This window comes from Diplotaxodon limnothrissa, linkage group LG17, assembly GCF_057381915.1.
Source record: "Diplotaxodon limnothrissa isolate DT_005_m linkage group LG17, D_limnothrissa_male_GT1.1, whole genome shotgun sequence".
Lineage (NCBI taxonomy): Eukaryota > Metazoa > Chordata > Actinopteri > Cichliformes > Cichlidae > Diplotaxodon > Diplotaxodon limnothrissa.
Genome location: NC_140612.1, coordinates 6,998,413 through 7,023,083, shown reverse-complemented (window position 1 = coordinate 7,023,083; position 24,671 = coordinate 6,998,413). Strand labels below are relative to the sequence as shown.

At 40.5% G+C, this 24,671-nt stretch overlaps 2 protein-coding genes across 4 annotated transcripts in view; one reads left to right on the top strand and one right to left on the bottom strand.

Annotated features, from left to right (window-relative positions):
* dock7 (dedicator of cytokinesis 7) overlaps positions 1–13,544 on the top strand; it is a 46,710-nt gene extending 33,166 nt beyond the window's left edge. The window contains exons 32-51 of one of the 3 annotated variants that reach the window (XM_085376504.1): positions 48–230; positions 731–866; positions 1,140–1,236; positions 2,286–2,303; positions 3,277–3,373; positions 3,484–3,618; positions 3,712–3,864; positions 4,153–4,311; positions 4,470–4,570; positions 4,719–4,911; positions 5,037–5,180; positions 5,269–5,400; positions 6,763–6,777; positions 9,854–9,979; positions 10,071–10,160; positions 10,257–10,493; positions 10,578–10,721; positions 10,823–10,929; positions 11,179–11,346; positions 13,005–13,544. In XM_085376504.1, the coding sequence (XP_085232630.1) occupies positions 48–230; positions 731–866; positions 1,140–1,236; positions 2,286–2,303; positions 3,277–3,373; positions 3,484–3,618; positions 3,712–3,864; positions 4,153–4,311; positions 4,470–4,570; positions 4,719–4,911; positions 5,037–5,180; positions 5,269–5,400; positions 6,763–6,777; positions 9,854–9,979; positions 10,071–10,160; positions 10,257–10,493; positions 10,578–10,721; positions 10,823–10,929; positions 11,179–11,346; positions 13,005–13,047 (2,478 nt within the window). In that variant the 3' untranslated portion in view covers positions 13,048–13,544. Of the gene's footprint in view, positions 1–47; positions 231–730; positions 867–1,139; positions 1,237–2,285; positions 2,304–3,276; positions 3,374–3,483; positions 3,619–3,711; positions 3,865–4,152; positions 4,312–4,469; positions 4,571–4,718; positions 4,912–5,036; positions 5,181–5,268; positions 5,401–6,762; positions 6,778–9,844; positions 9,980–10,070; positions 10,161–10,256; positions 10,494–10,577; positions 10,722–10,822; positions 10,930–11,178; positions 11,347–13,004 lie in introns of all 3 variants that reach the window. The other 2 variants (XM_085376505.1, XM_085376506.1) reach the window with 2 other exon arrangements.
* A 1,983-nt stretch (positions 13,545–15,527) lies between these two features.
* On the bottom strand, positions 15,528–23,565 carry usp1 (ubiquitin specific peptidase 1). Its single transcript, XM_085376005.1, has 9 exons — positions 23,465–23,565; positions 22,743–22,983; positions 22,270–22,414; positions 19,526–19,627; positions 18,960–19,141; positions 17,784–18,508; positions 17,323–17,481; positions 16,988–17,189; positions 15,528–16,767 (listed from the first exon to the last, which is right to left on the bottom strand). The coding sequence occupies exons 2-9, from the start codon at positions 22,913–22,915 to the stop codon at positions 15,969–15,971; spliced, it is 2,487 nt and encodes an 828-aa protein (XP_085232131.1). The 5' UTR covers positions 22,916–22,983; positions 23,465–23,565; the 3' UTR covers positions 15,528–15,968.
* Positions 23,566–24,671: the final 1,106 nt, after the last annotated feature.

Genomic DNA, 24,671 nt, shown 5'->3' with positions numbered 1-24,671 from the left:
TCTCAGTGCCGTGTGCTGCTTCCTCCTTTTGTGTTCTTGCATTCCAGGCGAGTCGTCAGCACGGGAGCTTCTCGGCCGAGTCCAGTCGGAGCCTGCTGATCTGTCTGCTGTGGGTGCTAAAGAATGCTGATGAGCTAGTGTTACAGAAATGGTTCACAGACCTGTCAGTGTCCCAGCTCAACCGCCTTCTGGATCTCCTCTACCTCTGCGTCTCCTGCTTTGAATACAAGGTAACATCAACAATCACTGCCTAACAGTTTGAGCTAATTAAGCATTAATTACCCACCTGAGAGCGCACTGCATACTGGGGGAATCTACATTGTGGGTTACGTCCACCTCTTCTGTTTATTTTCTATATTAAAATTGGGGGCGCTCATGCGCCTGGATAATATTTCTGATTGAAACTTGGTGAAACTACAAAACTAAACTTTTGCATGTGCTCTAGTACTAACTTAACTAAAAATATTTTCACATTTACCATCTAACTTTACATTTCTTTTCAAAAGGTTCTATAATTATCTATTTCCTTCTGTGTGTTTCAAGCTCTTTATGCTATGCTGTGTGTTGGTTGTTTGCTGTGCTGTGCTTGCGTATTTGCTTTTCATGCTACTAACCCGCTTTGCTTGCTTGGTGCTTCGCTGCAAGTAACTTCCCTGCTGTGTGTGTTCTCTGTCCGTCCATTCACCCTCTACCTCATGGATACAAGGCCCATGTTGTGTTCACCATGCAGGGGAAGAAGGCGTTTGAACGCATGAACAGCCTAACCTTTAAGAAATCCAAAGATATGAAGGCCAAGCTGGAGGAAGCCATACTGGGCAGCATTGGGGCCAGACAGGAAATGGTGCGACGCAGCCGGGGGCAGCTAGGTGAGATTTAAACTTCAGGCACACTCACACAGTTGCAGGTAGGAAGAAATAAATGCTGAGAAGCAAAATTTAAGGATTACACCAACACAATAATCAGTGTATTCTGCTTTTTTCCTGGACACAGGTGCATGCATACATACGTCTATTTAGCTGTGCCTTTTGAAAGTACTGTAAATATAGCTACAGCCAGTTTGTCACGTTTTTTGTGTGCAGGGAGCCTCTTTCATCACTGTTTAAAAAAGAAATGGTAAATAATGTTTCCCCATCATCTAGAGCGGAGTCCATCTGGCAGTGCTTTTGGCAGCCAGGAAAACCTTCGATGGAGAAAAGACATGACCCACTGGAGACAAAACAGCGAAAAGATGGACAAGTATGGTCTTTTGAACTGTTGAAGGGCATTTTTCTGATTACTGTTTCATGCACAAAAAAACACAACAGTTTTTTAATAATCTAAAGAGCTTGCAAAGAAAAGCGACTGGACTTCTTTAAGTTTCTTAAAGACATTCACCTCTCAGAAGTTTCTTCAGTTCTAAGACCAAATGGTGGAGAGTCCAAGGTATTTAAGCCCTAGTGGGAGTCTCCATAGTCTCCACTGCCTCGGTTGTAGGTATGCAATTGAAGAGTGAGACCACATCAAAGGACACAAGAGGTCCAGTCGCTTTTCTTTCCAAGCTTCTTAGATTACCATGACCTGGATGACTGAGGAACTACACATACATGTTTTTTAATGGCATTGTGGAACTTTATTCTCTTAGGGGCACATGCACGAGTCAGGTCTGTTTCCAATTGCATTTTAAATTTACATAAAATAGGCAAAAGTTGAACTAAAAAGCTGGTCCCATTTCTCAGTAATGCTGCAAATAAAGCACTTAAGAGAAAGACACTCTAACAAGGTAAAGGACTTAAAGTTCAAAATGAACCTCAGATAGTGGAAAACCATGAGATGGAAATGGTTTTTCTTTCATGTATGAAAAGAATCTCAAAGATTTCTCATCAGTCCAGATTTAAAGTTTGGCTTCATGGTCATATTCATTTTTTGTGGCACCACTCCATTATTGCATCTTTATTTTGATTTAACAGTAAATTGTTTACTTATACCCTTTACAGGATGCCACTGCCAAGGTTTGGACAATGTACACAGTGGATTTTAAGCAATCAATATGTGATTGCAGTGCAGACTTTTAGCTAAAGTATCTCTATCTCTTATCTAAAAGTATCTCTATAACGCGGGAGCTTAAAGCTTGAAGGTTTTGCATCTTTTTGCCAATATTTTTTGTCCAATGATGACAAAAAATATAGCATTATGTCTTTTTGTTTTACTGTTTTAATTTTAATTCCTGTTCTTTTATCATTTCTGCTCCAGCATTTGTCTTCTGTTAATTTCCATTTGTTCTCTCATGTCACTGTGTGTTAATGTAGGAGTCACAGATCAGTCAGGTATTGTATGGTCCACATTTGCTGTGTGCTCCTTTAAATTCCTCCCTGCTTTAGTGCCTCTTTTAAGGTGTACTGCCATGCATGTGGGAAGTCCGACAGGTGAAGTGGATGCAGACTGAACTGATTAGCTTGTATTTGATTCTTAGCTTTCACCAAGTCATGAACAATTTTTTGAATTAACATAATTTTGAGTGAGATACTTTAACACTTTAGCAACTAATGCAGTCAGTGATTTGTTCACATTCATTTCCTTTCCATTTTAACTTAAGTTCACACATGCACATCAGAGCACCAAGAGAGTCCCCCTGATCCTGGCCCTGACCCTCAAATCCCTTGTCCCATCAGTCCCTCTGTCCTGGTAACAACAAACTCTGCATTGGGGTTGGTAGTGGTTGCAGTGGGCCTGTTCTGCTTTTTAACCAGTGTGCTTGTTTTTCTGGGGTCCTGACTGATGTTGCTCCCTGGTTGATGTTGCCGGGGGGGAAGTCAAATGTGGCAAAAGCTTTTTTTCTTATCGGTCACCTATTCAGTTCTGTATTGTTTCAGTTCAATCACAGGCATTTTAGGACATGTAGACTAACAAAATAAAAGTCACTGCGTTCTTCTTGTAGATCAGGAATAATGGGTTGCTTTTTTCTAACTTTAAATTATGCCAGTCTTTTAATGCCTTTCATATTTCCTCTAAGAAAAGAGCAGATAGGTTTAGGCTAACTGTCTCTCAGTGTAGGGCTTTCTTTGATTTTGCCAGAAAAAAACCAAATAGCGTAAACATACTGTTTTGTGTTTTAGACACAGCTGGCTGAGCATCCACACCACACATAACATGTTTTTCCTCTAAATTTTCTTCATTGTTCATGATTCTGTGCAGTGGATTAATGTGGTGACTGGAAGCTCATGCAGCGCTCAGTGGCACATCATCAACACCGCAATGTATGAGTTCAGTTTGTGACGGCGTCGTCTTGTGTCTGTGCAGGACGAGAGCAGAGCTGGAACATGAAGCTCTTATTGATGGTAATCTCGCAACAGAGGCCAATTTAATAATACTTGATACTCTGGAGATTATTGTACAGGTATGTAAGCGAAGAAGACGTATCCACACTAAATGGAAACAGGCATATATTCCCAGTCAGGCTGTGTTCAGAGGCCTATTACAGCTGCTTATAAGTCCTTTTCCCTCCAGACGGCATCAGTAACGGAATCCAAGGAGAGTATCCTGGGTGGAGTGCTGAAGGTGCTGCTCCACAGCATGGCCTGCAACCAGAGCGCCCTCTACCTTCAGCATTGTTTTGCCACACAGAGGGCCCTGGTATCTAAGGTTAGACTACTGGGCTTTCTTTATGTGTGAAGCATGCTTATTTCATCTTCCAGGCTTACATAGTAATAAATACTTCTCTCTCTGCCTGTGTAGTTTCCCGAACTACTCTTTGAGGAAGAAACAGAGCAGTGTGCTGATCTGTGTCTGCGACTGCTGAGGAGCTGCAGCAGCAGCATAAGCACGATCAGATCCCATGCCAGTGCTTCCCTCTACCTCCTCATGAGGCAAAACTTTGAGATTGGCAATGTAAGTACAGAGGTGATGGGTTGAACAAGTTAGAGCTGTGGAATGTGGCTGTACTATAACAAATAACATATTTGTTAACTTTAATTCACCTGGTTTATCTGAATACCAAACTGTGCAGTCATAGCAAACTTTAGTTCAGTTACTGATGTATGCATTATTGAAAGCAGACTTTGTGCTAATATCTTTTTAGAAATTATATGTATAGTGCTTCCTTCTCTCTTCATATGTCGGCAGAAAGCCAACAGCTTTGATAACATGTGTGTTTTTTCTTTTTGCTTGAACTTTTAGAACTTTGCAAGAGTAAAGATGCAGGTGACAATGTCTCTTTCCTCGCTGGTTGGAACATCTCAGAATTTCAATGAGGAGTTCCTCCGTCGCTCTCTAAAGACCATCCTTACCTATGCAGAGGAGGATCTGGAGCTGAGGGAGACCACGTTCCCAGATCAGGTACTGGGTTCGCTATTTAGTTGTTTTCCATCACTGCTTGAAAAGGGAAAATATCCAGATTGCTGCTGATGTGATTCTCTGGACCTTTTACTTTGCAAACATGTCATCATCCCGGAGAAGGAGCTTCTTTATCCTGAGCCGTATTTTCTTGCTTTCAGGTTCAGGACCTTGTTTTTAATCTGCACATGATCCTGTCTGACACAGTGAAGATGAAGGAACACCAGGAAGATCCTGAGATGTTGATAGATCTCATGTACAGGTGCAAAACCCATGTGCAATGGAGCGATTTCTTTTGATTACTTAAAAGAGCATTTATTCATTGTAGTTGGTTAGTTAGTCAATATCTGGTTGTGGGTGTGATTTCCTGTGTGGTCTGTGTGTGCATTTGCATTTTTGTCCACTTAAAGGATTGCGAAAGGTTACCAGACATCTCCAGACTTGCGGCTGACGTGGCTCCAGAACATGGCTGGAAAGCACTCTGAGAGAAACAACCATGCTGAGGCTGCTCAGTGTCTGGTGCACAGTGCTGCCTTAGTGGCAGAATACCTAAGTATGCTGGAGGACCGCAAATATCTTCCTGTAGGCTGTGTCACCTTTCAGGTAGGAGCATTCCTGTGGTATTGTTTGTGCGCATGTCTCTCCTCTACAGAAACACATTTCTTACAATGACTGTGCATGCACCATAACCTTCATTTGTTTTTAATATGTGTGGTTATGTGCTCTAGAATATTTCTTCAAATGTGCTGGAGGAATCTGCAGTCTCTGATGATGTAGTGTCACCAGACGAGGAGGGAATCTGTTCAGGGAAATATTTCACTGAGATCGGTCTCGTGGGTCTCCTAGAGCAGGCTGCTGCCTCTTTTTCCATGGTGAGAGATGGAAACATGAACCGATGCTTATTTCTTTGTTTTGTGTTTTTTACCTGCTATTATTTAAAATAATTGTTCATCCTTCCAGGCCGGCATGTATGAGGCTGTGAATGAGGTTTATAAGGTACTGATCCCGATTCACGAAGCCAACAGGGACGCAAAGAAACTAGCCACCATACATGGTAAACTACAGGAAGCCTTTGGCAAAATTGTTCATCAGGTAAACACACACACAAAGTAGACTACTTCTTCAAATCACAACTCCCAACAGTTTGTGGTGCCAAGCTGACACTGAATTTATGCAATTAAATTCTAAGATTAATTTTTTTATATCTCAGTGTGACCTAGATTTATTGTTTTCATTGTCTAACTTCCGCTATGAGAAGATTACATTTGGGATACACAAGGTTACTTCTGTTTTCTTTTTTTCTTATGTAAATCCACCAAAGCTGTTTTTATAAATAAATTCCAGACAGTGTCAGGAGAATCGGGTCAGGAAATTGTCTGGAGCAGTCCATGTCAGATACCTTATCACTGCTGGAAATACTCCATTTGTTTTTGTTTTATTTTATGTGGCACAATGCCTGGGTAGAGGGTGCAGGAGGCAGGGCTTAAAGGAATTCTCCAGAAAGTCATGGGCTCTCTTCAAACATAGTTTTAATTGGACATTCATAGACTTTGTTCTATGGAGCTAGCAGGGCAAAAATCGTTTCATATTTATAATGCATGCTTTGCATTCTCACATGTGGCTCATGCAAAAAATTGCTTGAGTGAACACAATTTAAGACGTGTGCGGTTGAATTAGAGTTAAGTAATTACGGTATAGTATCAAGATCAGCACTTACAATGAAAAGGAGAATTTTTTTTGTCACTGTCATATGAATATATGCACAAGTACACTTTTCTCACACAGATTAACTGTCATGTTAAACAGCCAGTGTAGATGTATCAAGGCCAATTAACAAAAAAGGATGTTAGGAGCAAAGCTTCTTATCTGCAGGACTTTCAAAATGTACATACATCAGTCTCGATATGAGTCACTACACAGAAAAACAATGGATTCCAGTTAATGTTGCGTACACACCAGCTGTCACAGACACAGCTTTGCATGATCTTATCAGTTGGCAGTTAAATCCTAGTATATTTATTTATGCCTGATACCCACCATGCTTTACTTTTCTGTGAAGTATGACCTTAAGCATGCATGACATTTTGGATTCCAGCTGTGTTTTTTTTTATTTGTATTTTTTGTTAAAGGCCAGTTGTGTGGATTGTGTGACACAGACGGGTTACAGTCATCTGGTGTGCAGAGCAACTGCTCTTGCAAAGCAGACTTTTTCATAGTGACAAAAACATTCATGTGTAAAGAAAGCATCCCTGTTTTTCTGTTTGTTTGTTTTTTAAAGAATATTTCTGTCACACGCTCTGTTCTCCAGCTCGACAACTTAGTAACCTGGATTCGTTTCAAAGCGTTCATTCTCCTTATTGTAACATCCTTTGTATGTGTGTGTGTGTGTGTGCGCGTGTCGGAGGGCGTATGCGTCTTGTCGTTCACATGTCCTGTATTCTCTTTGTTACGCAGAGTACTGGCTGGGAGGTAGGTGACTAAACAGCTCCTGCTTGGCCCTGCTCATGTGGTTTATCTTTTTGTATTTTCTTTTTATTTACTCTCATCTTTTTATTTGCTAGCTGTTGGCATTCTTCTTCTTTGTTACATACATCCAAATCCATTAACATCTGCAGACAACATCAACTGTCTGCCCCTTTACCCGCTGGGGGCGCTCGCTGTCTAAGCAACAACACCCTTCACCGTTTTCCTCTCTCCTCACTCTTCTTACACTGCAAGAGGAGCTTGTGTTTGTGTCTTTTTTATTTTATTTTATTCTTTACATGTGACAGTGTTGACAGGCTGTGCATGGGAGCCATGGTGTGTGACACTAATGACAAAAGTCTCAGCGAATGCATCACCTGCACAATCCACCGTTTTACCCCCTCCATTCCTCATCTTCTATGTGTCTGCTGGGTGTGTCGGTGGGCACACACACGCGCGTCAGCTGTCACACTTCATCTCATCTTCAACCACAGGGCTCGATTTCAGTGCACTGTTTTGACATGAAAGGTGTCTGTTAGCCATCCCGCTGTAGCCGTGGGGTCATTCTTGCCACACACAATTAAATGAGCCTTTTAACACGCAAGGTGCTGCAGACTTTGGGTCGAGGCTGGAACCAAATTCTCCAAAGGCAGTTTGTTTTCTAAGAGGGTTCAACTCACAGTAATCTCAGGATTACTTGATTTATCCCTTTTGATTTTGATTGGTTGTTATTCTTGCCCTTTCTTTTAATAGTTTAAACTAAATCGACCCCTGACTTTTGTTTCATGCATTCTGTCCCTTTGTTAACAGTATTAACCTCTGAGTTCTCATGGTCTATTGCATGAATTGGACAGAGCACAGGAAGCGCACTGAGCGTGCATGGTGTGTTTCCGAGGGTTGTGGATTATTTGTTTTTTTTTCCCCTCACTTTTGTTTTTTTAATTCTTCGCTGTCTGCCTTTGCATGATCTGGATCCTCCACAATGAGTTTCTGTTCTTTCTCACAATCAGTGGAGATATTTTTACTGTTGTGTGTTAGTTTGTGTTGTTTTTAAAATTCTCTGGAGGAACCCAATCCTGATTAAAATTTGTTCTGTTTTTTTTTTCCTTTTTGATTTCCCTGGTTGCCGACCCTTCCTTCTTTACTTAATTGTGTCTTGTGGTAAGTTTCTTAGTTTACAGGGTTTCCTTAATTACTGTTTAAAAACATTTTCAAATCAGTGGTTTAACTAGCAATACATGACTTGTATCTTTTTTGATATTCCCTTAAGTTACCCTGATGCTTTATCTAAACATCTTGTGCATCAAGTTGTGTAGCATTTGCCTCAGATTTTCACATCATTTTCCTTTTTCCTGCCATACACGCACTTACACACTGGGCACTCATGGTGTACCTGCTGATTGATCTTGGGGCTTCCCTTTGGATGTTTCTTTCCAAGTAGAGGTCTAAGCAAAAAAAAAAAAATTGGAGTTGATGGATGTTTTTCCTGTCAACAACTTCCAAAGACGTAACGGGGTGTTTGAGGTTGAAGTAGTTTTTGCCTTGTTTTGTTTCACAAACGTTTTCCCCTCCCGCTCCGTCTTTCTTTCTTTTTTTTGTTATCTGTCTGTTTGTGACTTTAAGGCTTCTATTTAGAAAACTTTGGTGCTGCTTTGATCTGTGAACTTGAGCTGTTTTTATTCTTAACATGGGAAAAAATTGCACACATGAAGAACACAAGCACTTACAAGCTGGGTGCAAAGGAGATGTCGAGTTCATGTTGACAACAATAGATACATTTCAGACACTGCGGGGTGTTTTTCCTGGCTTAGATTGGGATTTTTCACAAAAGCACATTAAGGCAATTCATCTGCATTCCTCGTATTTGTTATAATTATATAGATTTTCCAGTGATTTCTGACCATTTTATAAACCCAAATGTCTACTGTGTTTACTTACAGTGGACCTTGTGTGTTTCTTTATTTTTGGCTTGTATACTGTTATAATAATATTTAAACAGGACCAAACTGTCAAATAATGAGAAGCTAATAATATGAAAGTAATTCCTATGACCCAAAGGTCAGGGTTCAGATTTTTTTTTTCTATGCTGGCAGCTGCAGCACAGAAGCCCCACCCACATACTTTTCAAACCTTCTGATTGCAAGAATGCAGTCAGTCAGAAGAAAGTTTGCTTGAAAAGAGAGGGCTTGAAAGGAAAAGAGCTAAACCTGGCACTTTTTTCTTGCTGATGTTTGACCTAGTTTGCTTGGTACTTTTAGCCTGACTAATCTATTAGCAGGCCAGTATCATCGCCCGATATTAGCTATTTGACAGTCGGTATTTGTATTTTAAATAACTGCTTGGTGAAAAAGAAAAATGTAAAGAAGAGATGGAAGAAACACTCTTCTATTTTATATTGCATAGTTTGTCCACCAGAGGGCACTGTGCAACTTCCCAGAGTCGGATAGAGAGCAAACAAGTAAATAAGCAACTACATATAACAAATTGTGTAGTTATTTATTTTATGGGATTTTTCTTTCTTTCAGACACATGAAACAGTCGATATATCAGAAGGTCAGATGTTTAAATGACAAAATATCAATATTTGTTTCGGCTTTAAAAATACTTGCTACCTGCCTGAGTTCTGTCAGGTCCTTAACTGCGGTGGAAAAGCTGCTGAACAACCTTTTTTTTTTTTTTAAAAAAAAACAAAAAAAAAACAGGTTGTTGAAATCACATACTTTCTGTCTGAACCTTCAGTACACTCACATACAGCTTTTAGAACAGAACCAACAGATTTAATCACATACTGCATGAAACTTCTAATAGTTGTTGTTATATATGTAGCTATATAGCTATATATATGTAGCTATATAGCTACATATATATCAGATTGTAGGCATACCATTTCTTTCAGTGAACTATAATCTTTTTCTGTCATCTTTGCCTCTGTGAAGAGAGCTGTAAAATCTAATAAAGTAAAAATACACAAATGCTTACTGTTCCACAGTATATCACAGTATGCTGTAGCAGGGTGATGGTGTTCTGCCTCGTTTTTTAACCCATTCATCAATGTTTCCCTCTGCCTGTTCAGGATGGAAAGAGAATGTTTGGTACTTACTTCAGAGTTGGATTTTATGGTACGAAGTTTGGCGACTTGGATGAGCAAGAGTTTGTGTACAAAGAGCCTGCCATCACAAAGCTGGCTGAAATCTCTCACAGGCTAGAGGTAAACTATGCTGTGCTCGCGTTCTCTCTCTATGAGTCTAATTGTTTTCTGTGAAAGAGTAAAATGTTCTGTTCTTTGTCTTTTCTGGTAGGGTTTCTATGGCGAGCGATTTGGAGAGGACCAGGTAGAAGTCATTAAGGACTCCAACCCTGTGGACAAGTGCAAGCTGGACCCAAATAAGGTTTAGTGTTGATAAATGAGATGAACATATGTTAAACGGATGGAAATGGTCTTAGCTAAAAAAAAAAAAACAACCCAAAAACATTTGTCCCTCTAGGCATTCATCCAGATCACATACGTGGAGCCGTACTTTGACACTTACGAAATGAAAGACCGCATCACATACTTTGACAAGAACTACAACTTGAGACGTTTCGTCTACTGCACTCCTTTCACCCTGGATGGGCGAGCACACGGGGACCTGCACGAACAGTTCAAACGCAAGACCATCCTCACCACCTCCCACGCCTTCCCGTACATCAAGACACGGATCAACATCATCCACAAAGAGGAAGTAGGTCTACAGTCTGCCTGCTCTTCACAGGCAAATTCCACAAATGTTCAGCCTTTTCATGCAACCACTCTGTCACTCTTCCAGATTATATCCACACCGATAGAAGTGGCAATAGAGGACATGCAGAAAAAGACTCAGGAGTTGGCATTTGCCACCCACCAGGACCCTGCCGATGCCAAGATGCTGCAGATGGTCCTTCAGGGATCAGTAGGCACAACTGTAAACCAGGTAAGGTTTTGAATTTTTAGCATGCAACAACTGTTAGTTACAGCACTACTGATTCACAAAGCTGAAAGCTGATGTTTATGAGATTGTTCTGTTTTTCCAAGGGTCCTTTGGAGGTAGCTCAAGTGTTCCTGTCGGAGATCCCCAGTGACCCAAAATTGTACAGACACCACAATAAGCTTCGGCTCTGCTTTAAAGACTTCACCAAAAGGTATGGATTGTCCTTCCTCTAGGCAGAAGTTGAAACCTTCTCCTCTCACCCTGTACAAGCTGTAAAAATGATACGATACCACTGATGGTTGCTGTGTTGCTATATAACCAGACTATAGCACCCAAGTGCTATAAGTTTTCACTTCACTCACCAAATTAGTTTAGACTTTCAGTCGATCATTTTATTTGAAACAGAGAACACGTGCTGCGTATTTACATAACAGTATCGCACTATATTTCCCTGTCTAAGGTGTGAGGATGCCCTACGCAAAAACAAGAGCCTGATTGGTCCAGACCAGAAGGAGTACCAGAGGGAGCTGGAGAGGAATTATCACCGGCTGAAGGAGGCACTGCAGCCTCTCATCAACAGGAAGATCCCCCAGCTTTATAAGCCTGTACTGCAGGTCAACTCGCACAGGTAGGGCCAAGCAGGCTTTCTCTCCATGTGTATGAACGATGTGAGTGAGAGTAGAGATTAATTTCTTGGTTGTTAAGTTAAATCAGTCTTTTTAAAAAAAATTGTTTTGCTTTTGTTTTGTTTTGTTTTTGCTTCTGTAAAAACGATGCAGCAAACGGACAGCTTGACAAGGTAGTTTGGACTTCTCGGAGTACGTTTTGTGTTGTGTTTTTGTTTTTTCGTTTGCATGTTTCTCACTGTTCAGGTTAGAGGGAAATGCTTTCAGTTTTAATTCTAAAATTAAAAATGAATTGGATTTGTAAATGTTTAAGGATACATCATACTTTTTTTCGTGCAACTTTATTTATCAGTTAAGAATTTACCTGTTGTATGAAGGGAACAACCAAGCCACACACAGACTTAGTAAAATCCGAATGAATGCAATTACCTTTTATTTATAAAGCACCAATTCACAACAAGTTGCCTAAAGGCACTTTATATTGTAAGGAAGAGACCCCACAGAACATCATTTTTTCAGTGTGTCCGTTCATTTTATAAATTATATTTTTTATCAAGGATGTCGAGCATTTGTGATTTTGTTTACAGATTTACAGATAAAAGGTGTACTGATGGAAATATACGTATATGCTTTTCAGGGCTTTAAAATTGCAGCAGCCAAAATTAGCTGCAGTTTGGCTGGGCAACTTCTTTATGTTGCCATTGGACACAAAAAAGGCTCGAGAGCACGGCGTATTATAAATTCTAAAAAACGGTGGATTTATCGAGAGGACACCGAAGTTGTCTCTCTAGTGATTCCACAGCAGTACAAGAGCATCATCTGTTGACGTAACGAGGTATAACCTCCGTACGTAAACATAACAGTGTTAGAATAGTGAACAATAATAAACAAAAACAAGGGGCAGTTTGTTCTGACAAAATTAAACATGTAGCATTTTCAAATCTACTGCAAATACTTTGAACAATCACAGGCAGTGGGCTACAGATCAAATACTACATGACATAACTCAATCATCTCCAGTCGGAAAAAACGTGTATTCCCTGATTCATTGGCAAGGGGGTCTAGCTGTTGCTGAGTGAAATTGGTTGCACTAAAAACAACTGCAGGTTGTTGCAAGCCGTCTGTGGTTTTTCATTTAAGACGCAGATGCTATTTACTCTCAGAGCTGTAGTAAATCTTGAAATAGTGCAGCGCAAACTGGAAAACGGCTAGGAACTGCCACCAATCACTTGCCAAACAGTCGCAGAATATACAACCAGTGGTTACCTGGCAGTCACTGACCACGCCCCAAGGCCTTGGTTAATGGGACATTCAAAATTAAGTCCACAGTGACTGACAGCAAAGTCTAGCAACTACAGCAACCAGAGAATACATAGTTTTCCCTCACAATATGTTGCCTGGTGGTTACTCTAGGCCTGTGAGATTGGGGTCAGCATTGATTTGTAGCATGTATGAAGCATGTGTTATATGCTTGTGCTCGTCTTGTGAGAAGGTAGAGCTACAGGAGGTCAGCTATTTTCACATACTAGGCTTTTCTAGATTTCTTCCTACTGCAGCTTTAACATTTCAGGTCAGCTTCTCGTGACAGCTCAAAATTCTTAGTATTTTATTTCTTTTTTTTTTTTGTCCTCGTTAACATCTTTTTGTTTTTAATTTGCAGAGATTCCTTCAGCAGAATGAGTCTTCGCAAGCTTGACATTTGAAGATGAAGAGAACTACACACAAGCGCACCTGTACACCTACACAAACACTTAACCGAAACTGCAATATTAATTTATTCTCCAGTGTAAATAGGAGTGTCTCTTGAAAGTTGGTCAGTGTTTGGAAAAAAGCGTGTTTAAACAAAAGGTTGAAAAGACTTGCAGCTTGGTACGTCATTCCAGTGTCTTAATTTGTTTACAGACAAACTGTTACACAATCAGCGCAGCAAACAAGTGGAACTTCAAATTAAAGAGATACCTTGGCATTTAGAATTTCTTTTTGCTAGTCATTTCAGTAGGTAACAAGTGCTTATACTGTCCCCATGCTACCTTAAAATAACAAAAAACAAAGCTCATGTCAGCACTCACTCTTGGAACCAGTAGAAATGGCTGCAAGCTATGAAGAATGCTCCAGAGTTCTGTATTTCAGTAAAGTGCCAAAAAAAAAACACCCTTTTTTTCTGCCAAATTCTTACAATTTTAAAAGTCAAGGTGTCTTTTTAATTATGTACGATGTATCAAAAAAATCTGTACTCAATTTTCATGTGTGCACTTTTTTTTTTTTTTTTTTAATGGTGTAGCATTGCATTTTACAACTTGAAAGTTTATGTAATGCAAAATGGGAGAGAAACCTTAAAACATGCAAAAAAATTGTACCAGTATTTATCATGATGCTTTATTATTGTTTTTAGTTGAGGCGCCAATGTTTTAAACTTAGGTACTTTAAACCTCATTGTATAATTTTATGTAGTTTTGTTTTATTTTAAATATTTTACTAAATAAATATTTTAATGTTCAAGTGGTCTGATGTGATGTTTCTCTGTTATTATGGACTTTGAGGTAAGTCGGCCAGAAACTAAGACGACAAAAAGCATGAAGCTGGTGTGAAGGTAAAAACTTTATTGCTTTCACTCTGAAACCCCGCTATGCCACTTCCGCATAATGAGAACTGGAATGGTACAGTTAAAAAGGACACAACAACACAGTAAGGGTGCTTTTAACCAAGCATTTCACTTTAAATAATAAACTCATCTTTGAAAGACAGGTGAAAAGGGTTTGTAATACTTAGAAAGACAGCTCATCAGACCCAAGTAAATCTCTGAAACCATCACTAGACCTGAGATGAACAAAGTTACCTTTACTGAGTTTTTAAAGCTCAATTGATGCAACCCCCCCCCCCAAAAAAATCTATCATCTGCTATGCATGACTAATCAATAAATTGTCACAAAAGACTCAGTCCATCATAAACAGGAAACTTACCTTACCACAGCAAGTTAAAATGTTTTGTGTCTAGGCTGTTAGATCAGATATGGAGCATATTAATGCAAAAGAGGAAAATCTATTTTTTTCTTCAACTATAGTATCTTAAATCTGTCATGAGACAAAACTTGATATTACATAGGTTTAATCAGAGGGATGGTGATTTGTTTTAATAGATCAAAATATAGATATAGACATACATATAGATTTCAAAACCAGCAATATGCAAGTACAAAACTGAATATTCGCTGCTTGAGAACTTCCATCAGTCCGGTTTTAGTCTTAACTTTGTTATTTTATCTCTAATGAACTTTAAAAACTGTTCTCTCTCTTTTAAAAGAAGAATGGAGGTAGGTCATAAGCTAAATCATGGTCTCAGTGGGCAGTTTTTCCTCCCCATAATAACCATGAACTGTATATAATGATATTTATACTGTGCTTTTTGACCCTCCTTGCAGCATAAAACTGAACTACAGCTTAAGGAGTTTTAAATTAGAGATTCAGATCTTAAAATCCTGACTAGTGCAAACATCTCACTTGACAGTTGTACACTACATTAGAGACTGACTGTTTTCAGACCGATATTTGGTCATTTAAAAGTCTCATATTCTAATATTTATTTCAGATACACAAAACAAACAATTCTCTAACATTTGTTATATGTAGTTAATTATTGTTTATGCTCCACCCGATTCTGTTCAATGAGCCTTTCACATTTGTGGCATCCCAATCACGAGCTGCCACAGAGAATCTGCAGCACGCCCTCTGGTGGTCAGACTATACAGATATCAATCGTGCTCACATTAAATCGGTTGGGCTCTATAGTAAAATATCAAACAAGCAGTTTTCCATAACATTGTAAAATGTATATTATAAAAACCTGATAGTTCACTGATAAAATCAAATTGCGTCCTTCACTCTGACAAATCTGACATCTGAGCCTGAAACTGTTGACTGCATAAACTAGTGTCAACGAAGCATGTAGAAACTTTTTAATTATTATTAGACAGCTGAGTGTTTGTTGTAAATATCTGTTGTAACTAAATGAGTTTCTGAGAATCTGTCGGTTTCACTGTATAAATGACATCAGTTTGAGGCTTCAGATATACAGCTAAATTGTACAGGTTTCTATATAAAAACCCTCACAAAACAAGGGATCAGTTGATGAGAAAAGCTTCAGGGTAAAAGCTTTTCTGATAAACTGAAAAAATAACATGAGAACATTTTCAAATTCGAACAGAATACAGACTGCTGCGCCCAGGGGGGGAAGTCAGTTTTCAACATTTTTACTTGATTCAATTTTAGTTCAACGTGCTTTGCCATTTTGTAAAAAACAAACAATACAAAGTCAACATTGAAGAAAGACCAAAAAAACAAAAATACACAACCAATCATCCCTAACGTTCAAAAAAAACAAACAAAACAAACTTTGACCCCAACTGGGCGTTTCTGTTTAGAGTACCTGCACATGAGTGGATGAGAAGGCGGAAGCGCCTTGATCCCACCGTGGGGCTGTTGCAGGTTTAGTTTTCCTTGGCTGAAAAGTCACTTCAGTTTCAGTGTAAATGTGGCAGCCACAGTGTGTCTGGCACTGTTTGAAGTATTGCAAAAACTCCATCTGTCTTTTGCCTGGGAGCTCAGTTTCCTGTAAGGTCTGTCTATTTCAGTGTCCAGGTTCAGGCATCCTTCTGTAGAACAGCAGGTAAGGGGTTGATGAGCAGCACGTCTCAGGAGAACAGGCTCGCAGGAAGTCCTCCTCCTCAAACAAACGCACCTCAGAGTCATCAAACAGCAGCCATTTCCCTTCATATTCCAAGAGGCTATTTAAAGCCTTCTGCTCTTTGGTCTCTGTGCTGCCACAGGAAGCCTGCGATGTCTCCTCTACTGCCTCGGGCTCTTTTTTAAGTCCAGCTTCAGTGTTTTGGCTCAAAATGTTGATGGTTTTTCTCCTATTACAACCCTCCGTCGAACCACTGCTAGCTGCTTTCTCTGTGTGTTTACTGCTGCTGTTCCCGAGGTCATAGCTGGACACACTCCTCTGGCCTCCCAAGAGTCCGACACCCCCCTCTGACAGCTTTTTGTTCCCTGATTTGCTGCTTGCCAAACTCTCGCGCCGCTGTCCTCTCGTACTCAGGCTGAAAGACACCTCTCCATCATCGTAGTCCAGCACCGTCTCCTTCACCAGAGCACCTTCTTTGTCTTCCTTCACCTCGTCCTCCTCCTCCTTCTCTTCAGTTTTTGTGTCCTGCAGCCAGATCTTCACATCTGTTAAATCAGACATTCGGATGTAGGCAGTGTAGTGGCCACTGCTGATGGTCACACCACTATGCATGACGACAGCAAACAGCTCATAGTTTTGACCTTTAGTGGATGAGGACTGGGTACACCACTCCTCAAGGGATAAGGTCAAAGGAGTCTGTAAGGGAGTGTTCACTTTAGAAAGACCAGCATATGGGTCCAGTCTGGGAAGAGAGAACAATACAGATATAAGAGTACATTTAGAAACTAGAGATCAAAGCAGTAAAAACTCTACAGCAAAGGACTGATTCTATTTCTCCATGATGAGAATCTTTTAAGTCTAAGCATGTGGTACAGCGATCACTTTTTCAAACACTAGCTCAAATTCATTCCAGTAGTTTGTGTAGTGCGGCAGTGTGATAACTGAGACTTCAGTGGACTCACTCTAAACCGTTGGCAGAGAAGCGCTTTAGGTGAATAGTGATGACTTCAGGAGTCTTGTCAAACAGCAGACTCCTCTCGGCCTCTGTGTAGTGATGGCAGGTCTCACAGAAGTATTTATCCTCCCCAAAAATGCGCTCCACCGAAGCGAACTGAGATATGGCCCATTTCAGAGTCTTCAGCTCTGGTTTAGGGTCTGGTGAGACTGAAAAAAACCCCCCAAAAAACAAGATTTTTAAGATAAAAAGGGGGAAAATAAAACCCACACCCACAAAAAAAAAAAAAAAAAAACAGTCCATAACTACTATTTTACAACTAATAGTTGTAAAAATTCTCACCCTCAGAGAGGTCATCGGGGCTGCTGGGCTGGTCATCAAGCACAGGGACACTGATGTCCTGGAAGTCCTCTCTCCTCTCTGTGAAGCTCTCACACTCCAGACATCGAGTCCTCAGAACCAGCCGACCTTGGAACAAACGCTCCATGAGGCTCAGGCCCGCTGAACGAACATAAAATCCACAGTTAGTAACATCTAGAACTCCATAAATAAATGTAGGCTCCTAATGCACGTCAAAGTACAAATTAAAAGTTAAAGTGAATGACCAAACATTTAGTCTGTCCCAACTTTTCTGCTTTTTTTGGGATGCTTATTCATTTAAATTCATTAATTGTGATATGGGGGCAAAAGGCAGGAGATCAGTTAGGCTTGGGGCTTAAGAGGTTAAAGTGAGTCATTTCTTTCTCAACTAAACGTTTTCTTCATAATCGCTGCCTCTTACGATGATCGCAGGTCACACGTACCTTGATGTTTAGGAGCCTTGCTGTGTTCGGATGCATTTTGGCTGGGTGGCTCTTGAAGGTTTTTCTCACTTTCGTCGTGCGTCACTCCATTTTCCTGCTCTGTTTTGTTTTGGTTCTTCACAGTTGTGCAGCTGATCTTTCCCACGCTGCGGAACTTGGAGAAAATACTTGGCTGCTTTCCAGACGGCCTCAGCCAGCTCAACTTAGCTCTCTTCTTCCTCTTCCCATCCCCCTCTTTACACGTCTTCTCACCTTTCCCCTCATCGTCGCTTCCTCCTTCCCCATTTGGTTTCTTCGTCTCTTCCTCACCTGCCGCCTCCTCTCCACCTTTATTCTTGCTGCTGTCCATGGTGATTTCACTGGAGGACTTCCTTTTGGAGCGAGTAAGGGGTCTATTTCTACTCAGGTTTTCCTCTGCAGAATCTGATTTCTTAGACTTCAGGGATTTGGATTTTTTCTTGGCATTCCCCACTTCTGTGTCGCTCTTTCTTTTCCCAGCAACTTGACCATCCTCTTCTGTGGAAGCTTTGGATTCTGCGCCAGAGCCGCCGGACCCCAAATCGAGACCATTCTCGAGTTTAACTTCCGACACATCCTCCTCCTCGCCTTCTACTTTCAGCTCTTTCCTGATAGTATCACAGGCTTCCTGGATATATCCCAGGATGCACTGCAGAACTTCCTGAGCATCATGCTGGAGATAACCTTCGTACATGGGGTTCAGCTGCCTGCGACACAAAACCACAAACTTGTGTCAAACTGACAGAAAATGGCAATTTTAATGAAAGTGTTCAAAAACACAAAAGTGCCAATCTGGAGTTTAAACATGTCAGCATGCTTACTTTAAAAATGATTCGTAACCAACTCATCAGCTTGAGCTATGACTGAGCATTAATGATGACAAGTTTTTACCTTTTAAACAGCATAATAATGATCAAAGCTCCACATTCATGATCCTACATGTGCATCTAACTGCAACTAAGTGTTTAATCAATGTTATATGCACGTATACAATGTGACAATATTTGGGTGTTTAGTAACATTTAATATTCGAAAGCCATTAAGTCATCGTGCTAGAAAAAAGATAGCGTGGGAACAAACTGGTTACCTAGCAACACAAGCGTATGATCTAATAAGCAACTGGGTTACAAATATTTATTGAAACTGCCAAATCTTTACCTGAGCGTGTGCAGAATTTTGCGCGGTGGTGTGGCTAGCTCTCCATCGGTGAGGCTGTCAGGATTAAGCAGGAAGCTAGACTGCAGCTGCTCCACTGCAGTTATCAAAGTGTTGAAGCTCCCAAGAAGCTCGATGTGAGCTGGCAGAGCCTCCGACACACCGTCTGACTGCTGACAGTGTGGCTGTAGGAAAATGACACAGAGTAAAAAGGTTACTGAAATATGCTTTCGTAGCTCAGAAGACAGACACCCTCCTTTAATGCTGCTGCTTTTTTCAAAACTGTATATTTTACAATAGGAATACAGTGCACTGTGTCATAACTCTTTGAGATGAAGGCTACTGGACTTGTTTTTGGTTCATGAAGGTTTTCACCTCTTGTCCAAAAGGCTTCTTCAGTTCTGAAAACTTATGGGGAGTCCCACATAATTAACTTCAAGCTCTGAAGACTAGAGTGCACTATATTGTTCAACAACTTTAAAAAGAAGCATGCAACATCTCCCATCAGAGGAGTTAATAAGTGCTAAACTTTGGACCCACACTGTGGCTGTGATTTATTATGCACGTACCTCTTCGCTTTTCTCAGTTTCTTCCTTGGGTTTCTCCTTCTGGATGGAGAGATCGTGAAGCTTCTTTATGCCTTCTCTGAAGCCTGGGCAGTAATAAAGAACCTGCAGATGCAATCAGACATCAACACATCATTATTGTGATTTTAAACTGGATGTGATAACAAGTAATCCACACAAGTGGAAAACTCAAAGCATCTTCAAGTAATCAGGTTGTTAAATGCTGGTGATATTATGATGACACAAATAAGCGCGAAAAACGTGTCCATGACCTTCACAGTCATTTGTGCTTCAGTACTTAAAGTCCAACAGTAATTCCCATTAACCCAGTAATGGTCACAGTGAAATATAATTTCCTTTACCGGCTCAACATAATAGCAAAAATCTGTTAAAAATGACTGTCCAAATATGAAGCTAAACCGTTCTGTTTTAGTCATTAGACACACAGCTTCTTGCTTTCGCATGTTGGATGCACTTCAGAATTATTCTAATTATTACAATAAGCTCTTTAGTCATCCAAAGTAAGGTTAAAAAAAGTCCTGTTTAGAAACCTTAAAAAAAAAAAAAAGGATGGAGAGAAAAAGAATCTGGTTCTATACTATTCCTAACTGTGATTACAATAGACCCTGTGCACAAGAAAATGCTAACTTCCTGGTTTGAGACCGGATGTAGGGTTGTACATTTCCGGTAGCTTTACTTTGCGGTCAATCACTACTGCGAAGATATACTCCAAAATCATGTCCAAAACTCAAAAACGGAAAGATCGCGTTACGTTACAAAGAGCAGAAGGTGGGAACACTCACCACTGTTGTGTCATAAAAAAATCTAATGATCAATTTTGACGTTTAAAGAGTTTAGATCGATCAGTTGTTTACATCACTCAACACAAGCAGAACTGCATTACAAAATCAGAAGACACATCATCCACATTCAGAAGCATCTCTGTATAATGACTGGTCTTATGATTTAAACAGGCAAATGTTCAGCATTCAAACTACAGGTGAAGAATAGTCAAACCAGATGTTTCCCCCGTTATGTCGATATCAGCTAGTCAAGTACACACCTACACAGCATGTTAACAAACCGTGAAAAAAAGCCACACAAAAAATGAATGATTGCTGGTAAGGGTTTCTGTACATTAGTATTTACGAAGGGTATGTTGTGACTTCCCTTCAAAATTACAGTGGTCCTTCGCTTTAACGCAGTTCACCTTTTCACCTCGCTGTTTCTCCTCTGTGACGTCTCTCCTGTACAGTACAGAATCGATAGCTAGCAGAGTGACTCTGAAGTGCAGTACTGTATGTCGATGAAATGTTCTGCACCGTCAAAAAATAAAATTGGCTACTTGATTTCACCTATCGCTGGTTATTTTTAGAACATAACACCCGCAATAAACGAGGGACCTCTGTTTACAGATACTGAGAAATATAAAATTTGAATCCCTTTTCTCTTTTGCTCTGAGAAGCGGGGTAAAAAATATAGACAAGTCGATGAACATCATTTACAGATATATTGGGTAAATGCCCAAGACATCTATAGAAATGTAAATCGCCGCTTGATTCATTCATTTGCTTAACTTGTTTTGGACCGTAAACAAGGCGCGAATAGGACACCGGAAACAAAGCTCCCCAAAGGAGTTTCCGCACCAGAAGTAGCATATGCTAACGTGCATATAGTCTATTAAAGCAGATAAGTGCTACTGTAATTACATATCTTCTATTAAAGCAGTGAGTACATGAAATCCTGCTCACTAAACTAACTCCATACTTCAGAAAAGTGATGTGCCATCACTTGATTCCATTAGCAACTAGTATTTAAGTGAAAACGTTGTGCTTAATTTATGCTCCTGAGATTTTGTCTGTTTCCAGAGATATTTACCTACAGAGATAGGTTTTTAACCACCAGAAATGTGCTGATTGGTTGCCAAGTGGGCCAGAACAGGGAAAGGAGTTAAAAAAATAAAATAAAATAAAAAAAATGTATGATCAGTACAGTCAGATTTGCAGTGAACACTGTACATTGTTTACAACACTCAGTAGTAGCCTACAGACCGGTTGAACCACTTTTTTTTAAGCACTGCCTCCATTTGACTACAGACGCTCTCTGCAGGTAGGACAGTCCAAAGCTCCCCACAGACTGCCATCACACTAATAATAATAATAATAATAATAATAATGGATTGCATTTATATAGCGCTTTTCAAGGCACCCAAAGCGCTTTACAATGCCACTATTCATTCACTCTCACATTCACACACTGGTGGAGGCAAGCTATGGTTGTAGCCACAGCTGCCCTGGGGCAGACTGACAGAAGCCAGGCTGCCATATCGCGCCATCGGCCCCTCTGGGCAACACCAGTAGGCGGTAGGGTAAAGTGTCTTGCCCAAGGACACAACGACCAGGACAGAGAGGCCGGGGATCGAACCGGCGACCTTCCGGTTACAGATGCGCTTCCCAACCCCCTGAGCCACGGTCGCCGCAGAACCACAATTTCCCCATCAGAAAATGTAACATTCCCGGCATCACAACAACATCCACTTCTGAGTGGGATAACACAGGTGAACAGGTTTGAGGATTCAATGCAACTTAAATCGCACAAGAGCAAACCACACACACTGTGAAGTGTCTGTGCAGTTTTCAACTTTTCCTTCAGTATATTTAAACCCATCCTACCATTTGTACTAAAACACTGGAACAAGTGACATCTATTAATGCTGGAAATTAACTCCATCTGTGGTAATGGCTCACCTGTAAGATGCTGTTCAAATAGCAGGTATTGCCCAGATTGTTGAGCCCCACGAACGGCACCAAGTTCTCTCTCTTCTCGCAGGACAGGAGGAGGCTGGGCGAGGAAGGACACTGAGAAGGCCCCGGGACCACCTGATCACAGCTGCTGATCAGTTAAGAAGGAAGCAAACAGAAAGTCAGCAGCTAATAAATTGAATTTCACAAATGACATCCACCATCACACACACACTGTTTTAAAATGATTACACTGAGATTAATGTTGAAGTGTAACCCCAGCTTGATTGAGATGAAGCCTACTATTAAAATCTAAGGTATCACTCATCCACACGTGCATTATCCTGCCCTCACAACAACAGTGGAATTCCCATAACTATCTGAATGTAACTGTGGGAAAACGAGTGCTTCGGGCTGCCCAAAACAAATCAGTCTAGAAAACTATTTGTGTTTGACGCACACTGGTAGCAGAGACCTACCTTGCCTCAGGCTCCTCTGGCTCACATGTTTTGGGTTCTTCTGTCTGAGGTTCCGAGAAATCCAGAGCCCGCTTGGTTTCCTTCTTCTGGAAGAACTTCAGAGAGAGTTTACTCTTCTTCACTGGGCTCCCCGGAGCCGCTGATACCACACTTTCACCCTGCAGACCTGGCATCTTTCCTCCCGGTACCTTGAGGGCGATTTTTCTTTTAAATTCCTACTGAGACGCAACAGCGCACCTCACTGGTGAAAAATGGAAACACACAATGTAATTTCAGCGGGCGCCATCAGAGTTCAACGAGAACGAACGTAGCTGCGCACTTAAGTTCACGGTCCGCTATTGTGTAGCTACACACGGACAGGTCCAGTCCAATCAATCACACACTTCTCAATAATACAGTCGAACCGGTTATTGACCGTACCACGCATTATGTAACATGTTAGCTGGCTAACGCTAACTTAAAGGTAGTACTTTGTTTCAGTCCTACCCACAAACAACCGCTCTAGCACGGCTTACGTTAGCAACTGTTTTCGCTTTAAATTACAGGGTAGCAACAAATAACTTGCTGTTTTTGAGCACGTTGCGCACATCACAGCGACAAACTGGCTCGAGAAGGTGCGGTGAAGAAGTGGGAGGAGAAAACAGAAAGCACGCCGTTTGAAACTGTTCACGGCCAAAAAGGACTTCTTTGAAATCCCAGCTGAGTCGAGAAAGAAAACTTACCCGAATGCTTCATTCCAGTTTAAGTTTGATATTTTCCATTAAACATCCCGTCTCGAAATTATTTACGGAGTGTTTAACAATTCAGACGGTGCAACAGAAGTTGGCGCTTTTTCCTGCTTGAAGATTCGCTGGCCGCTACATCGCCGGCAACGCTCGGATATCGCGTCAAAACATCCGGCCAGAATGTTTAAAAAAAACGGTCACGACTAAGCTTGAAAATCATCAGGTGTTGCCGAACATTTGGAAATGCGCGTATAACTCTGGGAAATTCTATACCTGAAAAGATTTACATGCCAGATTTCAGGCTAATGTTAAGACAACTATTTCGGCTAGGCCCAACCGGCCAGCTCCAAGCGCCATTCTTGTAGTCCTTTCTCCAGCTCCTTCAAAATAAAAGTCGAGCTAAACTTGAACAGTCATTTCTCATGTCTCACCTTTTTTCCTTTTTGAAGTACTAAGATTTTAAATACAGGACATTAAAAAATTGCTTTCATGAAATGAATGTAATAAAAAGTATACAACTCATCAAGGCTTCCATGGAAGCCAAGGGCCACAGAGGTTTCAAATTTCAAGTTGAGACAAGCTGAAGCTGGTCTGTTGTATAAGAGGTATAATTTGGGAGACTGCACTATATATTTCTTGAATCCTCTTCACACTTTATATATCTGACCCAACAAAAAAATTGCGATTTACAGAACAACGGTTAACATAGAATCGGATGTTTATATAGACAATATAAAATCATTAAGTAAAAACCAATGAGTATGAACAAAAGTGGGTCCAACAGCAAAAGAAAAAGAAAAAAAGATTATTAATTACCTGGAAAAAAAACCCCCACGAGACTATAATAGTATAGTTATATAACAGTAAGTTATGAATTATGCTCAGTCATCCAGGTAAGAAAATCCCACAAAGTTGAATCTGTTGATCTGGAGGTACGTTTCAGTGGGAAAAACGTTTCATTTTCCATCAAAGTGACGTTTTCAGCTGACTGCAGGTTTCCCCAGCATTATAAGCAGTTCATTTGCATGATGACTGAAAACACCCACTAATGACTAACAATAGGCCGTTGATCAATGATCACTGAACCACTGATGCCCAATGACTGCAATCACAACACTTTAAGATAAGATAAGATAAGATAAGATAAGATAAGATAACCTTTATTAGTCCCACACGTGGGAAATTTGTTTTGTCACAGCAGGAA